We start from the raw sequence: 20,765 nt of genomic DNA on the forward strand, positions 1-20,765 counted from the left end.
CTTGTAGTTCATGGAAAAGCAATTGTTGCCATTTCCAAAGTACCCATTGTTAAGAGAAACAGCTTTACAAGTTCAGGGACATAATTAAAGACAATGAAAGTTGATGGGAATAAAATGAAGAAACATCATAACAAAAAGAGTATAACAAGCAAGAAAACGACTGCAACATAATGGTAAATCATAGCTTACAATTCAAGGGCACAATAAAATATGTCAGCTGAAAATACGTAGAAGGAAAAATCAGTTGGAGACCAGTGTATTGTGAGCAATAAATATTCATAACTTTTAATATATCTATTTTAATATACAATTCATATGTAAAAATGAAGTCCATTGACTCCAAATACATAGCAAATATACAGATTATAGAGGGACAGATGTAGGGTTGTCTGGCACTGTACCATCATTTTTAACTCTTTGCAGCTCAACACAAACAGACATGAACTGCCCCCCCCCCCACAACTTTGGCAAACTTTCCATAAACTTCCTGCTATTTATATCGTCACCATAAAATTGGCCTTGCTCTCTCTGGCTGAACTGGTACCGAGACTTACAAGGAAATCACAAGGAGAGTATGAAGTCTAGAAAGGAAATAAACAGTCGTGCTGACTTTGTTAAAGCTTAGATGCACAGATTTCAAGGGAGCTATGTACCTTGCATAGGCTTATACAAAGGAATTACACAGATATTTGTTCACGTTTCTTGCATGATTTTTTAATGCTTTTCTCCTCTTGTAATACTTCTACTTTACAGTTGCATTTTTGTTCCAAGCCGGTGTTACTACCAGTTTCATATTATCCACTTTAAAATCAGGACTGTACTCATTGCAGAGCTGTAAAAAAAATCTGTATTCCAGTGGATGTGTAATCAGCTGTGGTAACACAAAGCACTGATACAAGATTTTGTAGTGATACTATCTAACATTCCTTGTGTTATACAAGACTTAGCAAATTGTACAGTTTGCTAAGTTCTCAAATTAAGATTTTATTCAAATTGAGCCAAGATGTAAAATGTTAAAGCTCAGGAGTTCTAAAACTCTTCAACTGCCAGTTGATTGGCATTGTAATTTTAAGCTCTGTTTATAGCTTTAGGCATTTTCAATTCAGGCACTTTGTATGAAGATAAGTTACAGAAAAATGCAGCATGAAAGAGTCTAGCAAGTATACAGTGTAAAAGTAGCCTTCTAAGCGCCGGCACATCGAATCACTTGGCCGTGCCAAGTATTGCTGAGTCCTGCTTCAGCCTTTGTCAGCAGCAGAATGACAAATCCATCATACGCTGCCCCAAATCAAAGAGAGGCCTGTCATCGCTTGATGAAGTTTGACCAAGGAATCCAAGTTTGAGTCAGTCAGGACTCTGACAGCATGCTCTGAGCTGCAGACCTTGCCATATTTACCCCATTAGATGCAATTTGCTGACAAGTGTTTATCATGCAAATTAGAAGAAGGGAAACAACCACCATGTCATCAGCTGTTCCAAGTGTCCTACAGAGAGGCCCAGGCTTCATGTCAAATGGAGAAGACAAGCATATGATTGTTCCGAAGGAGCAAACAGCAACTCTTAGGAAAAAAATCCATACAAGACCACCCCAGGTGAAGATTCCTCGCAAGGCAAGAGTCAGGAATAACAGCATGTCGTAAAGGTAATCTGCAAACTAAATATTCAGATGAGTTACATTATTTTGCACTCTGACGCATGCAGTTCTTTCAATTCAGTGTGTCTCTTAAGCACTTCTAGATTCAAATCTCTTGAATGCAGAAACTTTCTGTGCTGTCCAAATCCACCTATGCTGTTCAATTATTTTGCAGTATCTGCAGGCACACTTCTGAAAGGAATCCCTGCTCCCCCAGCACTGTGAAAAGAAGGTATTATGCTTGACATTGAATCCTTTTGGAAACTGGGCCTTAATGGCTGCACTGAGTATATGCTTGTCTTTAAAATCTGGCATCGAGTGCAGGCTGTGAATGCTTGAAAATGAGGCCTCAAGTCTCACCTTGGTGTGGACAAGAACCATAGGACTGAGTGATTATTACTCTTCATTAATGCTAGTTTGTTGGGCTGAAAAATAATATTCTCCCCAGTGCTTAGTTTAGTCCATAGATTGAAACAGACTCCACAGTCCTTCCAGGCCCCCTACCAGGATGTGACAGGAGAGGAAGATTTGCTTTGGTGATATTCTACACCCTGTCAAGAATGGGCCTCGCTTGTGCCTTCAGCCCTCATCTTTCACATCATTTCCACTGCCTGTCATGCCTCTGTACCAGCTGGGATTCCAGCTTTAAGAAAGTGCAGAGCCAGTGTGGACTGTTTGAATTTGGCAATACCTGGAGAAAAAAACAGCTGCTTTCTAAACCGGAATCTGATTTGAAATTTTAAGAGCCAAGTTAAAATCCTGCAGTTCAAATCTGAGTTCATATTTGAACATTCCGGCCTGACCATCTCTAGTTCTGCTTTGCTTCCTGTACTTCGTCTCACACTGCTTTCTCCCTGCCAGGATGACTGCAGAAGGACTCCTCTGAGCTAGGAACTCCAAGAAGCACCTTTACCAGAAGGTGCTGGACCCAGCACTGTGATATCGCCAGTAAGTGCATGGAGAGGTAATTCACATGATGATACAAACTAGTTCTCATTGCTGGGTCTCTTCCAATCCTCTATGTGTTATGCACTACTAACTAGATAAAGGTAGATTTGTAAATACTTACGTGTCGAGGTTGCCCCGAGAAACGCTTGTTGTAATCTCTAATGTCATGTACAGTTTGTTTACTTGGCTTATCTTGTTGCTTTTCACAAGAGATGTTATCCAGAAGAACCACCTTCGAAAAGAAGATCAGCATTAGCACAGAGTATTTTAATCTTCCGTATAAAGGACAGCGTTCCGTAATATGTGTCTCTTCATAGTCTTGCAACTGGACCTTTGTCCAGCTCCGGCAGTTCCACAGCAGCAAGAACATTTTCATTTTATAACCTGCATCCAACCTTCCAGTACAACAGGCAGCCTCTGACCAGGGTCATATGAGATTAGGAACTTCCATATTGCTTTTTATGGTATGTTATCCCAGAGATTCAATAAACTATACAAAAGTAAAATGCTGGAGGCCTGTTTAATATTTCACAGAGTTGCCTGATATGACGTGTCAAATGATAAATGTGAATGGCTGCAGGGTCATTTGAGTCTAAGTGGGTTTTGAAATGCTGTGGAAAATTAGAGGATAAATAAAGTTGATCCTAAGAGCTCAAGCTTGTAATTTTGTATGTATCATAATGCAGAAGGACGTAAGTCTTACCTTTTGTCTGCAGAGAGGGCAGGTTACTGCTGCTAACCAGGGACTATGTTTCCAGTATGTGATCAGACAGGAACCTACCAAAAAAAAAAAAAAAAAAAAGAGCGAAATTAAGATACATGAAATATATTAGAGGATATTTAATGTTTACAAGGAAGTTATCAGAATTAATAAACCCTCTTTCTACAATGGACTATGAAAATTAATGTAATTCTTTGCTTTCATTTTAATACATGGTTTTACTCTGCAAAGTGACTGTGCAAAAATGGAGCCTTAGCTCTTCTACACTGGTATATACAGAGATACATGGACCTCCGAAGGGAGGCTTTGATTCAGTTTCTTTTCCTATGGATAGCATCTTATTCTTGAAGCTCCCCTGACTGTGGTTGAAGCACTCGGGAATACGGGCACCCTTCAGAGTGCAGTGCTGGCTGCTGTGGACAAAAGCAGTGCAGCTGCAAAAAGATGGAGTTCTTCCAGAGCTAGTATGGCTTTTCAGGATTAGGAGGGCCGGTTATCCCAAATAAACCAACATGCACAGCCAAGGGACAGCCTGGTGATGCAGACTCCTGGTGGCACAACGTATATGTTGGTGATGAAGTATCATACGTGGGGCTATTTTGTCTGTTTGCTCCCCCCGCCCTGTACTGTATTTCAACTCTGTTACCCTTCTGGGAACTGCGTAGCTCTGGAAGAGTGAGTTGCTGCATTCTTTTTGATTCTTCTTACGCAGACAACTTCTAACTAATTTCCAGATACAACATGTGAAGGTCTCAGGTGTGAAAGAAGGCAGTCTGAGGACAGTAAGATTAGACTGCACGTATAACTGACAGCACAGTGGTTGACATACGTGAATGTCAGCGCTGGCTCTAAAAGCAAAAACAGCAAAGCATAAATAGCATCTAATCAGAAGCAGCACAGCCTGACTTTCAGCTCCCGGGCACAGTGTGCAGTGTGACAGGTCAGGAAAAAAAAAATCTCTCAACATTTAAACTGATCAAATTTGACAAGGACCCCAGTGAAAACAGAAGCAGAACGCTGTGCTGCCATTTTGATGGAATTGTTTTATTGAATTGAACAATGCTCTTTGTTCTTAAAAATAACCAGCAAGTAGTTTCTTGTAAGCAGTATTATGACAAGAAGTGTTCAGGAGCCCTCAGTGCAGGGTTTTTCTGCACCCAGACTTTGTCTGTTGTCACTGAAAAGGGGAATATTGCAGAAACGGTGTTTGAAATAAAGTATAAAAACGTTCATGATGCTATCAGTTACATCTTATATACTAGGACTAGGGATGTTAAATTTGGCCCGAAGATACTTTTTATGAACCTTGCTCCGACTTGTGCTTTTTACTTTTGTTTTCATTTGAGTGCAGGGTTTTTCTTTATGACTCTTCTATTTTGTTTGAATATACAGACCGGTTGGCTGGGCACATGGCTGTGTTTACATCTAAATCCCCATGCAGTATGTATAAACTCGGTCTGGCAGCCAGCTTCCAGCTTTCGCTTGAACTCTTGCATTCGACAAACATCACACCTGACTTCAGGAACCGCTTTGACCCACTGGGTCCAGATCCTGCATTGTGATCCACGCGGCTGTACTGCTGTGCCTGTGCTCTGTCCCAGTGATGACAATGGGGCACTGATGGATCCCACAGTTCTTTAAGGGCTTTCAAAAAAGAACCCCGTGGAAATTAAAATTTGCTGCATGCAGAATCCTTTGTTTAGTGGAACAGGAAAGGAAGGACTCCTCTGAAGTTGACCTATTTGTGCTTCGGTGCATTTTTCATAAAATAGACAAAATCCTTTTTTAATCTATCCTGCTACACAACCTTCTGAGGGAGTCTGTAGGTTTCTCTAAAATACCTCTGTGGTTATTGTTAATTAGAAAAAAATAATATTGCTCAAGGATCGCTTTTCAGTTGAACTTCCTGAACATATGGTTCAAACTGAAGCTGAAAAGGAAAACTTCAGGACAAACTGTATGAATTACTACTAATAATAAAATCAGACATTTTTTATAAGTCCACATTAATCTTCTTTAAAAGCTCTGGGTTGACCACATTTTTTAAATAAAACTTTTACCAGAGCGGAATTTATTAAGAGAGCTCAGCATTGCCTTAGCTCTGGTCCACAGGGCATCAAGAGAAGTTTTATTACTGATTTCAGTCACAACAGACTTAGATCTACACAGAATGGTTTTGATAAGCCCAATGTAAAGTTTTATTGGTTTAAGACATGAAAAACAGACATGTTACAGAGGCCGCTTCTACTATATAAACATAGTCATAACATATATAATGCATTGCACTGGAATCTGTGCTTCAGAGCGTAAATGATGATGTACTTGAGGAAAGTAAAGCCTAGCTAAATATATACAGCTAACGATAACAATATATACCAAGCTTGTATATGGTACTTCTCCTCTGCAGCTCTTAAAATAAAATAAAGTCCATATCATGATGTCATATTCACAGATGGAAAAGGGAAAATTAACCAGGCCAGAGAAAGAGGAAAGTTGATGATCTTTGTTGTTATGTCTATCTTTGTAGTTGAAACTATAACTACTGTGACATTATTTGAAACACATTTTGAGGCCATATGCGTAGTGTTTATCCTGGAGTGAGTTATATCCTTTTCCTGTATGTTACAAAACAGTGTTATAAAAACACGAAACAACCTCAAGTATTAAATGGTGTCACTCATGAGGTAGATGAGCCCTACAAAGTGTCCCTAGCTGTTGGTGATCCACTGATTTGTTGTGGTTTCAGAGGATGCAGATAGTGGCAGTGGTGATGAGGAGTTGTGCTGTGTGAGCATCATTTCGGTCTAGAGAAGAATGACACTTCCTAAAGATAAAAATTTGCTGTTATTGCACCAGCATTAACAACACAGTCCCTTGTTCTCATTTATGCTTGGGTGTTTTTAGAACAGTCTTACATGGTGAAAAAAGTGTAAATATAACTTGCACTTCCTTTAAGGTCTCTGTAAATTGCCAGAGCAGTAGAAAGGAGCTTTATGGTTCTGACCAGTGTCTTCTGATGTGTCTTGCTGTTGCTGTACCAGACAGTACTGCCTCCAGCCGCCTGCCTGCCCCCCTGCCAGAGATTACTGACCTCATGCTGCACAGTAGCCCTGGAGTACCTTCATGGGCAGTTTCAGCCTCACCAGGTGATGAACTCCAGTTCTCTTCTGCCAGCCCTGCTGTGGGGATGACAGCATTCAGCAAGGAACCTGATAAGCAGCTGGGGCAGTGAGGTTGTAAACTTCACATGTAAATTCACTGGACAATATCTCTCAGAGGTCTGAGAGAAACAATGTTCAGTCCAAGTACGCTGGCGGCCTTATCCTGCTGCCTGTCAAAGCGGGTGCGAAGCTCACACTGGCTCTAGCGCTGCAGAACGTGGGCCTTAAAAATCCTGAAATCCCCTTTACAAATTCAATTATGAACATAACTCCCTCCACTATTCCATGCTTCATCCTTGTATTCCCTTTGAAAAATTATTTAAATTTTGTAATCCTAACCATACGGCTTAGCAGCCTCAAAGAAGGCATTTAGCAGACACATTTATCTAGAGAATTATGGTTTTATTTAGGTTACCCAGTGACTATAGATGTACTTGGGGAGGACAGGAGACCATACCACGGGCAGCCTCAACAGAAGGATCCCCTAAATTTGGATCTGTCCCTTTCCTGTTAAGACGGATCCTGGACTGGAATAAACTGAGCATGCATCGTGATGCGATGTCTTTGAACATTTTTCCCCTGTATGACCACACAGGTTTATTTAAAAAACAATAAACAGATTAAAAGAAGGTTTATGCATGACTAGAAACCCACTTTTTAAATAGTTTAATATGTAACTTCCACTAATTTGTTTGTTTGTTTGTTTAGAAAGCTTTTACAGGACTACAAGCCAATATAATTGTGCATTCTTGCTCTAGATCACTTCTGCTTTATTTTAGGCAAGTGTTTCACCTGGGAAGCAAGTCTGTGGAACAGAATCAGACCTAAGTCCAGTGTGTCTTACTCCCGATTGTCACCAATATAAATACAATCAGAATTAATTTTATGGGATAGCTGGATTTTTATGCTGTTGATTAAAAAGACAAGCTGTCTTCCCAGAAGTGAGTTCAGGCTTGAAGGTGAGACTTCATGTTTGTTACATCTTGAGATTTCACAACCACAAACTGTATGATTATTAGACTGTTGGTTTTTATAATGGTTTTTTTTTTTTGCATAGCTGAATACAAATTGTGTGATTTTTCTGATGCATTTTACCCGTTCCATGAGTTTATGTTGTAATTTAACAGTATCCTGTGAGATGATCTGTTACTTCTTGGCGTCCTAAGACTTAGGCATTTCAAAAGTGAGCAAATAAAAATACTGTTACTGATTTTGGGGGGCAATATAAAGATGGGACTTCTCCTGCTTCTAGTGAAAGCACTTCCTAGAAAGCACTAATTCCAGGGAGAAGGGCTTAGTCCTGGTTCTTACATAGGACTTGAGATTTCTGTAAGAAGAGTGCTTTTTTAGTAGCCTGTATAAGCACTGCACTGTCTGCACTGTCAGTCCAGAAAACTTACCACAGAATACATGTCCACAGTTGGTTTGTACTGGGAGAGTAGCTGTCTGGAGACAGATGGGGCAGCTGAAGTCACTGTGATTACTAGGTTGCCAAATTTGGAGTGATTCCTGGAAGAGAAGTAGTACAGAGTCTTCAATAAATTAGTATTTTGATTGACAAATTCAGTTCATTAATAATAATTTACTATGATTAGCAGAGAGTCACAGAAACTAAGTATAGATGTCATGCGTAACTAATCGTTACCTCAGCAGATAATGAAAATTAGGCACAAAGAAATGAAGCGCTTTGTGTAATCCTACAGAAAGGACCAGTGTCAGAGGTAAGATCATGATGCCATGTTTCTGCTTCCAGTGATATATCCACACACCACTGGATAATATTTATGTTTTGAAAGCCAGTCGAGTTTGCACCACTGGCTTGTCTAGCTGTCATTATTAGTCAGACAGCACCTGAAGTCTGCCTCAGTAGCTTTTGGATCTTTTTCCTCCTCCTTTGTAGTCATGTCTATCACTTAACTGTGCTGAAATAAAGACCCCTGTGTTCTCTGCTTTCCTTGGGTGGCAGAATGGTATCCTTAGTGTGTACCATAGGCTATGTAACAAAAAGACTCCTTTATTTAAGTAAAAAGATTGCTTCCAAACAGTCCTTCCCTTTGCTTAGCAAACTCTATAATTAAGAATAATAATGAGCTTTGTTTTTAGAGCAGGAAGATAAGAATTCTGTAAGCCTCTGAAATGCTAAAGAGGCATTTTGAAATCCAGAGTGTATTATCATATTTCTGGAGGGCAAAGGCTGAAGGATGTACGTTGGTCTTCCAATCTTTGCTCCTAAATCATTGCCTGTAAGCAGTAAAAGTCTATTTGGCAATATATTCATCTATGCCGGGATTGTTTGATACAGTGAGAGATAAAATAGCCATTCTTACTTGATATTGATTCCTTACCTCATTGAAAGTTGTTGCTACCTTTATTATGACACATTAGCTAGTCTGTAATGGATGATGGACCTGCCTACTTTGTCTTAGCACGCCATGGAGAAACTTACACTTGACTATTTGTTTGATTGCCATAACCACAATGAGATCAGTCTTTGAAGAAAATTTAGTAGTAGTGTGGTTAGTGTCCGTCCTTTCTTGAGATAACGTTATTTCAACGTTTCTATCAGTTCCAGAACGAGAGGGGCACTTCCGAAATTGGGAGGGACCTTCCAAGGAAGTTCTTTCACTTTAAGTCAGAGTCTTGAAGGTTATTGACTGTCCTCCACTGCCTACGCATGTTTAGCGAGGTTCAACAGGAGATGGCGTCAATTACAGTTTTATTTTGTATTTTGACTGAAAAATTATGAACTTCACATGTTTCTTAATGACCACAGAGGCCCAGCATTATATGAAATGGGTATTATTTTTCCATTACTGAAGTAAGGCATTCAGATGCATGATGGCGTACTTTGGGATTACAGTATTGCTGTATGCTTGCTGTCCCTTCTTGCCCAATTTGGATTGTTTATTTGCTTTTCAGATATGTGACTGGCACCTGTCTACATGACAGATCAATGAATACACTTCCAAGTACTTGACCTATTTATAGAAGTTTTTATAAAGAGAAAATTGAATAGATTCTATATTTGGCATGTCAAATATTGGAAGATCCAGAGTGACTGTGAAGATTCAAACTCATTTGACAACAGACAAAGATTTTATTTAAGTAATTAAATTTTCTAATGTAATAATTCCAAGCAAGCAAGAGAGAGGTCGTCATGTAGGTCTGCCAAATGAATGTTCAAGAAACTCAGTCTCTTGCCAGAGCCATGTCTAAAATGATGAGTTCACCAAAATAGTTATTTTAAATCAGCACCTTTAATACCAGTCTTTCCTTGCTATAATGAGGATCTGTAAATAAGAACTGGAGGGTTTAGAACAATATGCCATAACTACTGGAAGAAGTCTTTCTCCTTTACCGTTTGTGAAGTTGTAAATGTATTTGTTTCTGATTCTCAACAGAAAAATTTCAGATGCTGAAGGCATTTACATTGTTTTCAGATTTTCTTCTCTATGCACTGATAAGATTATCTCCTGCTGAGATAACAACCCCACAATAGCCCAGCAAAGCTGGGATGACTAGTTGTGAATAACTAAAACACAACAATGATCAGATTCAAGTCCAGTGCACTGACAGGTGAACTCCAGGCGAGCAGGTTTTAACACAATGCTACCTAAAATTCATATGGCACATCGCATTCATGTATTTTGACTTCCCATGCAGTACTGATGGGGTATTTGCAGATTCAGAAGAGTATTATTTCAACTGATAAAAGCTGTAATAGTTTTCGTCAGCTGAGGAACTGCCCCAGAGCAGTTGTGTTTACAAACATTGCATACATGACATAAGTTGATTAGGTATCTACTCTTTATTTTTGCAGAGTAATAACACACACATTTCTTTAGCTTTGTCTCATACAACAAAAGGAACCAAATGTGTTTCTGATTATGCAACAGATACCGAGTCAAGGGAAACCCAGCATTCCCAGACCATAACCGATGGAAATTTTGAAAAGCTCTCTTGCCCTTTGCAACCTCAAGCAGTTGAAACTGCTCGTGTATTTTGTATTAGAATGTGTTGTACAATAATTAACTTACTATATGACTCCTAGGGGACAAATGATTATAGTTTTTTTCCGGATGACTCATCTTCTGCTGACTTACATGAGCAAGTCTGCAGAAACAGAGTTTGTGCTGTTCAGAAAATAGGAAAATTGAATGTTGCTGTGTTGCCGTATGATACTAGTTCTGGCTGCTGAGGTAAGCTACCACGTGAAGGGGCTGGAAACTCGTCAGCTGAGTGCAAGTTCCTGTTGAGACCCTGAAAATGCTCAAGCTCTGCTCTCAGAGCATTTGAGTTAGAGTTAGGACTATGAATTAGAGCAAAGAACCAGGCAATGATCCTGTACTAATGACACTAGGTGAAGAATATGTGCATGTATACAATGAAGAAAAATCATTCAAACCCAGTACCATGAAAGAGCATTTTTTATTTTCTTGTAATCTCTCTCTTACTGAATGAAGCAAGGTGGGAAACTTGACCAGCTCTTGCAGTATGACTAACAGGTGGCAGATTCAGAGGAAAAAAAATAGGCAGTTCTTTACATACACAGTTAAGCAGCGGACTTTCTTATGGATGCTCGAAATTTTTGAGTTCAACGGATACTGGGCATCAAGTACTACAAAATGCAAAGGTAGTACCTCTGACTGAGGAAGTTCCTGAACCATAAATTGCTAGTGAATGAAAGTGTATTCCGGGGAAGCATCATTAATGTTTCCTTATTCTTCTGTAGGCATCCATTGCTGCAGAGAGGGCAAGATGGCCTTGGTTTGACCTGCTATAGCCATTGTGACATTAATAGAGCATCTGGGGGAAAAAGAGACTTGGGGTCACCTTCAGCAAAGATATCAGTGGCTTAGTCTTGGCCCGAGTAGATAGGCTAGGACAAACATGCCAAATCTTTCATTTATTTTTAAGAGATTATGTGCACATAATCAAATTTCTGATTTATTGAGTTCAAGCACTCAAAATGGTGTTCGAGTTGTCTTTATCCTGGTTATAAGGGGACCGCCCAGCTGGATCTGATAGAAGGAGAAGACAGATGATATCTGACATAGCTACAAGTCTGCCAGAATTAATTTACCCCTTCCAAAATCTTGAGCCAGCCTTTGAACATTTGAACTAGCAGATTGAATTGGAGATTGAAGTAGCGATTATGGCAGTTAGTATTTTGTGGCATGAGGCTTTGAGTTTTTGATGGCATTAAACAGTCTTAACAAAATATTTAGTGTGAATTTTTGCCTAAAATGACAATTTAGGGAGCTTCCTCTCATAGAGCAGTTCTACATGTAATAATTACAAACAGCACAATTAAAATTGTCATTCCTGTTAACACTTCAGGCTGGAAACTTTGAGAGTGCCCATAAAAGCTACTATTTCATGGCCTTGTATTTGGATCTTGGTGCCTGTCTGACCTTTGAAAATCCCAGGCCTGGATAATGCCATACTGATACTGTAAAGCAGCTTTGATGAATAAAAAGGGGACTATGGAAGTAATTTTCTAGGTAGCATACTGAAATTAGGCTCCTCTGCCAGAAACATCTCTGCTACGGGAGAAGTGGGACAAACTTGCACCATTTGTCACCAGAAGCATCATGTTCTAGTAACTTGATTAGCTGCAGTCAAAATAGGGAGTGTCACAAAGTTAGCACAGAAAATCAAGTTTGGAAGTTCCTTTGGGATTCATGCTGCTCACGCTGGTGAGGCTTGAAATGAGTCTGTTCCCAAGCCAAGAGACAGAGGGAAGCTGAAGAATTCCTCATACTTTACAACCACAGAACTCCTGTTGTGTTATATGGAGGAAGATAGCCAAGTCAAGATTTTCTGTACAATTTTCTTAATACTATTTTGAACACCTAATGTTAGCTTTGGTCTAAGATTCATCATTAAAAAGCCTAAAATATTGGTGTTTCTAACCCATATGTTCTTGGGAATCATGCTACAGCCAGAATGGGACAATAAAATGTATAGTCCAGTAGAAGTCAATTTACTTCATTTGGAGGAAATGAAAAAAACCCCACCAAAACCAAACCCCAAAGTTCAGAAGCAAATTATTCTGAAAAACAGACTTAGAATCCAAAGATCCAGAGAAAGCCTTAAAGTCTGCCGCCTCAAATTTTAAGTGCCACCATACCTATCTTTTGGGTATCTCCCCCACCATGAATTCCCTAGTCCAGAGTTAGACTCCTGAGCACCTTACACAGCACAGAGAGAGACTGAGACACATAAGGATTATACCTACATCGCCCAGGCCAAGTACTGGAGATGCCTACCGCTAGCCAACAGTAATATTAAACACATAGGTTACGTCTCAACTCTCACCATTTGCAAGGAAGACCCCATCATGTTGCAAAGCTGGGGGACCCAGCATCCTCTCAAGCACACAGGAGTATTCTTTGAAAGAACGGGGCAGGTCTTAGCATTTTGAAGGAGTGGCACTGGTCACCTTTTAAACAACTCTCGGTGAAACCCTGCACCCACACAGGGAACGCTGGCGTAATGCTTTCACTGACCAAAGAGATTCAACCCCCGTGTCCAGTGAGAAAACCCTCATCACCGCACCAATGGGCACCATTGGCAGTTCTCACCAGACCACGCACCTAAATTAGAGAATGGACATAAAGTGACTCCCTCTGTAAAAAGTACTGAGCAAAAATGAACACTTTCATGAACTAGCAAGAAGACAGTAAGTTGAATGTACTGTGACATACATGCTCCTGTATGACAGAAATGGCTTTTGAAGAATTACATTAAGATTATAGGGGTTGCAATGGATGACGATGTACAGTGCTTCATGTCAAATTTCAAATTTGCTGCTTGGCAAAGACCATGGGATGTTTATATGTTTATTTTAAAATACAGTTTTAAGTTTTTCTAAAATCAGGTCCTTATGTTTATATTCCTTTCTCAGTGAGCACCACAGGTGTTGCTTGCTTTTGGGGTCAGATTTGCGAAACAATTCTCAGTGTAGGTACCTCATCAGGGGCCAGGCTTTGAAACTGTTCAAGCCCAGAAGTTCCTTATGTGACAGTCAGATTTTTGAGAAAAAGGAGATCTTCTCAAATCTGGACACATCTTTTGGCCTAAAATGAAAGCTGAGCATTTCTGAAAATAATTCTAGTAGAACTCTGCAAAATCAAGCCTATTGTACTAAAACGCAGCCACTAGATTTGATACATTTTTAATACTTGCATGCAAGAGAAAGGTGTGAAGTAGTGATCAGATTGTTGATTATGAAGCCAGACGCTCCTGGGTATAAACCTTTATCTCTGTGACACAGCTGAGCTCACAACATCTTTCAGTTTTACCACAAGGATATCTAGTTGTAAAGCATCAGTGATGAGTCCATTCTCATCAACATGTCTGAAGAGAAGGAATTAAAGTTTAAAAAGCACTTAGCAGATTCAAGTGCTAACAAACATTTATTCATTTTTCCGTGAACATGTGCCATTAGTTAGAAAATAGACCTTGCTTTGAGGCTTAAACTTGTTAGGAAGGCATGATACTGTGTGACCTCTTGGTCAGATTCCTTTGATAGGTGAGGAGCTGCTTCATGGCTCAATTACAAGGCCAATTAAGATGATCAGGGAGGATACGCTGGACAGCTCATGATTTGACCATACATATTTAACCTAATCACAAGCAAATTAAAAATATGACATATTTTAAAGGGAAGAATTGATTCACGCAAATTTTCCAACAGTAATCTAATGATTAAAAGTATAAATAAATACTTCAATTATTTATTCATAATCATTCTAATAAACACTTCCTACCGTGGTTCAGAAGACCTACATAAAGTTGGGCTTACCATTCCTCTTTCCAGAAATGTCTGAGAGGAGCTGAGTATGTTACACCCACTGACAATGTTGGTGTGGAATCATTCATTAAGGCCAGCTATTCGTCTTTGTCAATTATTAACTTAGTTGCCTAATGGCAAGGGTCTGTCAGGTTTTCTGAATTACAGTTATGAAAGAAACGGGGTGGGGGGGGTTCCCCTCAAATAAAGCACATCTGCTAAAAAAGCAGAGGACTCCTGGGAAAAAAACAACAGTCCTCCCTTTCTAAAACATTTAAATACATCTTCTCCCCTGCAAAAGATGTTTAACATAATTGAAAAGATACCTGAACCTAATAAAAAAATTGCATTACTATTTTTAAATATTAACTTGATCAAGAGCACACTACAGGTATTTTGATCACCTGGTAGAGTAGCAGCTTATCAGTACTGTTGTGAAACAGCCTTAAAACTTGCCAGACACTTGTGATACTTTGTAATTGCATAACTGCAGAATTAGACTGTGTAACATAGTATCATCCAATTATCAAGTGTAGAATTTAAGCAGAAAGCCTAACATGCTAAAATAATTTTTACCGATAGACATACATACTTCATAGGGTATTTATTCTTTTCATGCTATATGGTCCTTAAGAAAGCTTTGATTTCTGTAAAGATGTTCTCCAATTTAATGGAGCAAAATTAATAAGGAAACCTGTAAAGGCTTGGCTTTGTGCAGTGTTAACTGTCCTGATCCTGATTCAACAAGGCATTGAAGCACATGCCTAATTTTCAGCCCTCAGGTAACACATAACCTCTTACGGAGGGATGGAGTGGGAGTCAGTAATATTGGAATAGAAATACACTTAGCACAAAAATAATGCCCCTGGCATTCCTGCTGAAGCACTGATAAGCTAAACAAAGCACTTTCCAAAGACTAATAACCGGATGGGATTTGTAGCATAAACAATGCTCCTTGTTAGTCACCAGTCCCCAGGGCATCTTCCTCACTTTGTTACGGATAAATTGGCAACAAATGAAATACTGTATGTGATTTCCTGCCCTGGGTATGCATATGTGCTCGCATGCCAGTGTGATAGCTGTCATTTATTATTTATCCAAGTATGTATACAAATCTACAGTGTGATTTAATTACTTATTAAAGGTGCCAGACTGACAGATGCAGAAGCTGGAGCCGTTTCTTTATCCAGAGAACTGACACAGTTTAAGCAGTAGCATCCTCTCCAGGCTGTTCTAGTAAAACGCTTCACCCCGACGGACTCCCCAAATATCTGAGCATAGCACTTTCTTTTCCCAGCTACTCAGCTCAACATGTTAAATTCATAAAGGCTGCTAACAAAGATGTCAGTTATTCCTGTGATTTTTAGACAGGAATGTTTATGTACTGGAAAATTGGTTTGAACGCATTACATCTATTTTAGCTAGGCCACTCGAGCATTTGATGAGTACTAACTCAAAAAAGGATTTGAATGGTTTTAATACAGAGGAGAAACCCCCTCTAACTAAATAATAGCAAAAAGATTATAGACGTTTTGTAAAGGTGAAATGAGCCCAGAAGATTTCCTTCTACTTGCCAGGGGCTGTATGCATAGTGCTATGGCTCTTTTGCAGTCACTTACACGCTTACCTAACAGACACGCTAGTCTTGGAAACTGGATGCTAAATTCTGCATTGCTTCAATAAGCAGGATTTTGGTTTCATTTTTTATGTCACTCTAAACCTATTATTGCTCAGTTACCATTACAGTTCAAAGCACTTCCCCCTGCCCCCAGGCACAGCTAGATGCAGGACAGCAGGGAATCTGCAGTCTTCTGGCACTTTCATCAGGGCCCAGTCTGTAACGGGGAAACCGAGGTTTTGTTAGGCTTAACTCATTGAATTTGACCATACCTGTTTGCCAGAGAAAGACTGTTAAATAATAGCAAGGTTCCTTCCACATATCTCCAGAATATTTTGAGAAAGATAACGGACACAAGAAAAGCTACCTTAAACTTAACGTGAATCTATACGTTAAATCAGTAAAACCATGATTGCCCAAGGCCAGCCATTCCTATTGCCATGCTAACTTTTGTGGTCGCAGTACATGCCTGAAAGTTGCAATCCTAGATCCATTTTGTCTAATTGTAGGCTGGGCTTTTTTTGTGCAAGGTCTTTGGCCGAGGCCTTAAAGCACAACTGCAGTGCAAGTAATGCTGTTTACTGATAATAAGCTTGTCATTTTGGCTTTGGAGTTTGAGCTGGCAAACACTTTCGTGCCTGAGTTATTTTGCATAGTCGAATAGTCCCATCAAAGCCGCCAACAGGTCTGTTCATGCCAACCACTCATATTATTGCATTATTAATTCCCAGTTTTACAAATGAAGTTTCTTATTCTATTCCACAGAAGCCTACGTAACCAAAAATTGGGCCTGAGAAGCATAAAGATGGGATTGAGAAGTATGAAGATGTGAAATAACACTTCTGGCAGTGTTTCGGAGCAGGGCCTTTTAATGGCATTTGACACAAACCGGCGTTTTTGGCTGAGATGGAGTTCTGCATTACGCACTCTCAGTGTGTCCCAGCTGTGACCCAATTCCATCCTGGGAGGTAAGAGTGGTGGCTGCTGGCTGCTGGATACATAGGCAGGCTTCACAGTGTTCTGCTAAAATGAGGAGCTAAGCTATCAGAACTGCTGTGACCCTGGTTCCTATGCAAGAGCAAAACATGTCAGACCAGCTGTCAGTGAAGAGCATCAGGAAAGCAAGAGAGAAATCTCTTTAAATGGAAACCTAAGTGAATGGCTAGTAAAATCAGACAATTGTAACTTTTATCTTAAAAAATGATCCAAGTCCAAAATGTAAGTTTGTTAGAAATGCCAGTAAAAATAATTGTAACCTCCCTGGCACTGCTTAGAGCGAGCAATCTGTTAAAAAGAGGCTTGACCCCCCTGCTGTAGGGGTTAGCATTCACCCTTTGGATTATGCTCTATCAAGAGAACATTAAAATGTGAAAGAAAAGGTGTTCAAAATTTTTAGGCAAATAGAAGCTTATTTTCAAAGGAAAAAAAAGAAAAATGGCATTGATATAAAAATTAGGGGAAATCTGAACTCAGTTTTGACAGGTGCATGCTAACTTGCTTATTTAATATATAAATGTTGCGGTGAGTATCAGAACAATTCATCTTATGCTTTACATACCTATAGCTATCCTACTCTGTTTAGCTATTGTTGGGTTTTAGACTTTCTGTGTTATTTAATAGCAAGTGATAACTATGACATTTTCACCAAGTGTTTATATTTTTGAACACAGACTTTTCTTCTTCAACTAGGGAGTACTATTTGAATACTCCATTTAAAAACATGTCTTCTAGTAATTTTTCACACCAACTTTTAGATCTTGAGAAAGGAATACTCTTTAATAATTTAGCTGTTAATTTTCCACTTAAAAATAATGAACAAGTTATTAACATTTTATTCAGTGAATCTTCTATACTGATGATGTTTCTGAATAATAAGATAATATTATATAATAGGTACAATGGAACATAGAGTTTTGAAAATTGTTTTGTGTTTAGAGAGATTAGAGATATTACCAGAATTAGTTTCTCTGTGCAAGACTACATACCAGTACCCTGGCACAGAATCTACCTAAAGGGATTACTTCTTTTTGGAAATTAAGTTTGTGATTTCCCTGATCCTGAAAAAAACACATGCTCATGAGCTTACCCACGGAGTAATCCCAGACCATGGTGAAAACTGGAGGTATGCGGTGCACAATATGAAATAAGTGCAAGGATATTCTCCGGATCAGAATCTACAAACCGAATGGTCTCGCTGGGACACAAAAAAACCTGCCAAACCAGTGCCTTAGAAGTCACAACATTGCCCTGCCTTTTCAAGGCACCTGTGGAAACAGGCTTTGAAAGTGTGAATGTGGATGTGTTTGTGACAAATATGTCTCTGTCATAGCTCACATCCCAGTACTGAGGTTTTTTTACAGGCACCAACTGAAATTGTATCTGAGAAATTTAATACATGTGAACTTGTAAAGCCAGGAGCTGCTACCATGACAGTGCAAACAGTTCCATGATGTCAATTAATGTCAGCTAGCTAATACTGGAATTGCCAAAGCCCACTTTCACTTGTGACCTTGTTCACTGAAACAAAGATAAGAGTACTTAAATAGAAGTGCAGATATCTGCGAGAAAGTAAACAAAAAGCCAGAAATAGAAAAGCACAGATACGAGATTGACAAATGTTAGGGAAACGATTGAGGCAGCAAGAGAGCATGCTAGGAGGGAAGGTGACAGTGACAAAGTGAGGTCTTGCTGAAGAAAAATGATGTTGTAGAGGTGTAAATATTTTATCCAGCTCAAGTCATAAAAGTTCCTGATTCTGAGATGTTTCCCTCAGATAATCAAGGTACATCATTCCTTAAAGATGTTAACCATTTATTCTCCTGCTGTATGAAGCCAAAAGGTACAATTCCAAAGATCTGGTCACAGTGTTTTTTTATAAATGTAGGTAGTTAGATTGCCACCTCTCAACTGCTTTGTTTCTAGTATAGCTTTTTATGGAATTTAATGAGATACCATGACTTTTGGATCTGTGGCATTATTTCCATCTTTTCTCTACCCGCCCCCCCACCAACGGGAATTACGTTATGCTAAAGCAGCGATAGTCCATCATTCTCTGCATTCATCTTTTCTAGTTCTTTAAGGAGTGACCAGGTAAGGTAGTCCTCATACAGTCTATCTTGTCTTTTTCTTTTTGACCCTACAAAGTGAATTTCCTTTCCCCAGGAGCATTTAGAGGCAGTGGACTGCTCAGGAACACTCACATACACAATTTAAAAAGAAGCCACGTCTCTACAGAGCCTGTGGCTCTGAAGAGGACTAAGGCAAGTAACTTAACAATTGCTTCAAGTCCAACCACCCTCTCTGTCCAGTCAGCTCCTTTCCCCTTCTCTTCTTTCTCTAATAAAAGATAAAAAAACTGTCTACAGGGATCCTACCAGGTTTTGTTTATTTGTCTTACACATGAGATTAACAATAGTGTCCTATTGCAATTTAGTATTCTCTGTAATAAAATGTGATCTGCATAGCTCGTGTTAGCAATATTGTTAAATTAACATCTGTTTCGGTTTATCAATGCCTACTTCACTGACATATGATAAACTGTAACTAATATTTGTAAAAGTACTTGCTGTTTTTTTCTGAAACTACTATAATAAACTAAATATTATTATTCTGTGTAACAGGTGTAGATGCATTAGTACTCTGCATACACACTCACTGTATCACATGGGCTAAGATAACTAGACCTGAAAGTTTGTAACCAAGGACCCCAGAAATCACTCCAGTCAAAACTAAATTCATTGTAAAACAGACTAGAAATGCCAGTCCAAGCCTTCATAGTTTTAATGAGATGACTAGTTCTTACCACCATTAAGTCTTTGGGGATCAAAGAAAATGCTCACTAAGATGTGCTAAGTGTGAAGAACAGCATAAATGGCTCAGGAATTCCAGGAATGCCACTGGCTTAAACAGTCTTTTATTAAAAGCAAGTGTTCTCATAGTTGAATGACTTCCAAGAAGGGCCTCAAGTGATGAAAGTATTTCCATCTAATGTGAAAATACTTGAAAGATGCTTATTCCATGTGAAAATATTTCCACCTTTCAGAAAAGCCTGAATACAAGACTCCTTCGATGAATATACTCCTGTACAAGGTATTCATTTTCAGAATTAATATACAAAATATCCAGAATTTCTACTATTTTGATAATAGATTATAATGACTTTCATCTCCTCTAACAGCCAGACAAAATATTTCAGAGTATTTTACAAAATAGAGACTTCAGTTACGTAGTGAAAAATTTTACATTCATCATCATGACATTGCTCCCATTTCCCTGAGGGCATAACTGACCCAGAAAGTACCGTAGAGCACCTTCAGAGAAAAAGCAATGGGATCTCCTTCAAACACAGAACAGCACAGTAGTCAGTCTTGTTGGCTAACTGTGCAATACAGACACACCCTATATACCCCATATCTTCCTACTCCCCTCTTACCTAAAACACCAGTAACAGTACCTCCTGCCCTCACCAAAAATCATACAAGAGCATAGACCAGAAGCGCTGTGAAATGGTCAGCTACCCCAGTGGTATTTCAGCCGTCAGGACTGTCTCTTTTTACTGTTCCTGGTTTTATCCTTTCTTTCCATCTCCTCAAGCTGTTTCTCTCAGATAGAAGTAAGGAGGTAAGCCAGCATCATGTGCCCAAACAGCTCCTCTTCAGATCATGGTAAGGTTTTCTCTGTACCTCGACCACTCCCTGCTCTGGGAGACACTACTCTGGTAAAACGCAACTCATGGTGAGATTGGAAAGCAATAATGAAATAAGCCATTCCCCTGTTTTTACACGTGAATGGAGTAAGCAAGGGATTGGTATGACTTTCAGAGCTGACGCAGGTCTCTTGGGTAACTTTCTGAGGAGCTGTCAGGCCCTGGGGGTACAGCAGTAATC

The 20,765-nt window shown here is 39.3% G+C and overlaps 1 protein-coding gene and 1 long non-coding RNA gene across 2 annotated transcripts; one reads left to right on the plus strand and one right to left on the minus strand.

Annotated features, from left to right (window-relative positions):
- Positions 1 to 259: 259 nt before the first annotated feature.
- LOC115348747 (E3 ubiquitin-protein ligase RNF170-like) lies at positions 260 to 14,466 on the minus strand. Its single transcript, XM_030031909.2, has 5 exons — positions 14,274 to 14,466; positions 7,864 to 7,972; positions 3,285 to 3,358; positions 2,703 to 2,813; positions 260 to 1,654 (listed from the first exon to the last, which is right to left on the minus strand). Exons 1-5 carry the CDS (start codon positions 14,274 to 14,276, stop codon positions 1,349 to 1,351), a joined length of 603 nt encoding a protein of 200 aa, XP_029887769.1. The 5' UTR covers positions 14,277 to 14,466; the 3' UTR covers positions 260 to 1,348.
- LOC115348748 lies at positions 5,932 to 19,486 on the plus strand. The gene is made up of 2 exons (XR_003925916.2): positions 5,932 to 7,422; positions 16,645 to 19,486. It is a non-coding gene; the product is annotated as an uncharacterized LOC115348748 (long non-coding RNA).
- Positions 19,487 to 20,765: the final 1,279 nt, after the last annotated feature.

This window comes from Aquila chrysaetos, chromosome 12 (assembly GCF_900496995.4).
Source record: "Aquila chrysaetos chrysaetos chromosome 12, bAquChr1.4, whole genome shotgun sequence".
Lineage (NCBI taxonomy): Eukaryota > Metazoa > Chordata > Aves > Accipitriformes > Accipitridae > Aquila > Aquila chrysaetos.

Coding starts and splice junctions, on each gene's coding strand:
- LOC115348747 (XM_030031909.2), bottom strand. Junction 2,814..3,284: donor GCCCTCTCTGCAGACAAAAG/GTAAGACTTACG, acceptor TTCTTTTCGAAG/GTGGTTCTTCTGGATAACAT. Junction 1,655..2,702: donor TCTCGGGGCAACCTCGACAC/GTAAGTATTTAC, acceptor CTGAATATTTAG/TTTGCAGATTACCTTTACGA.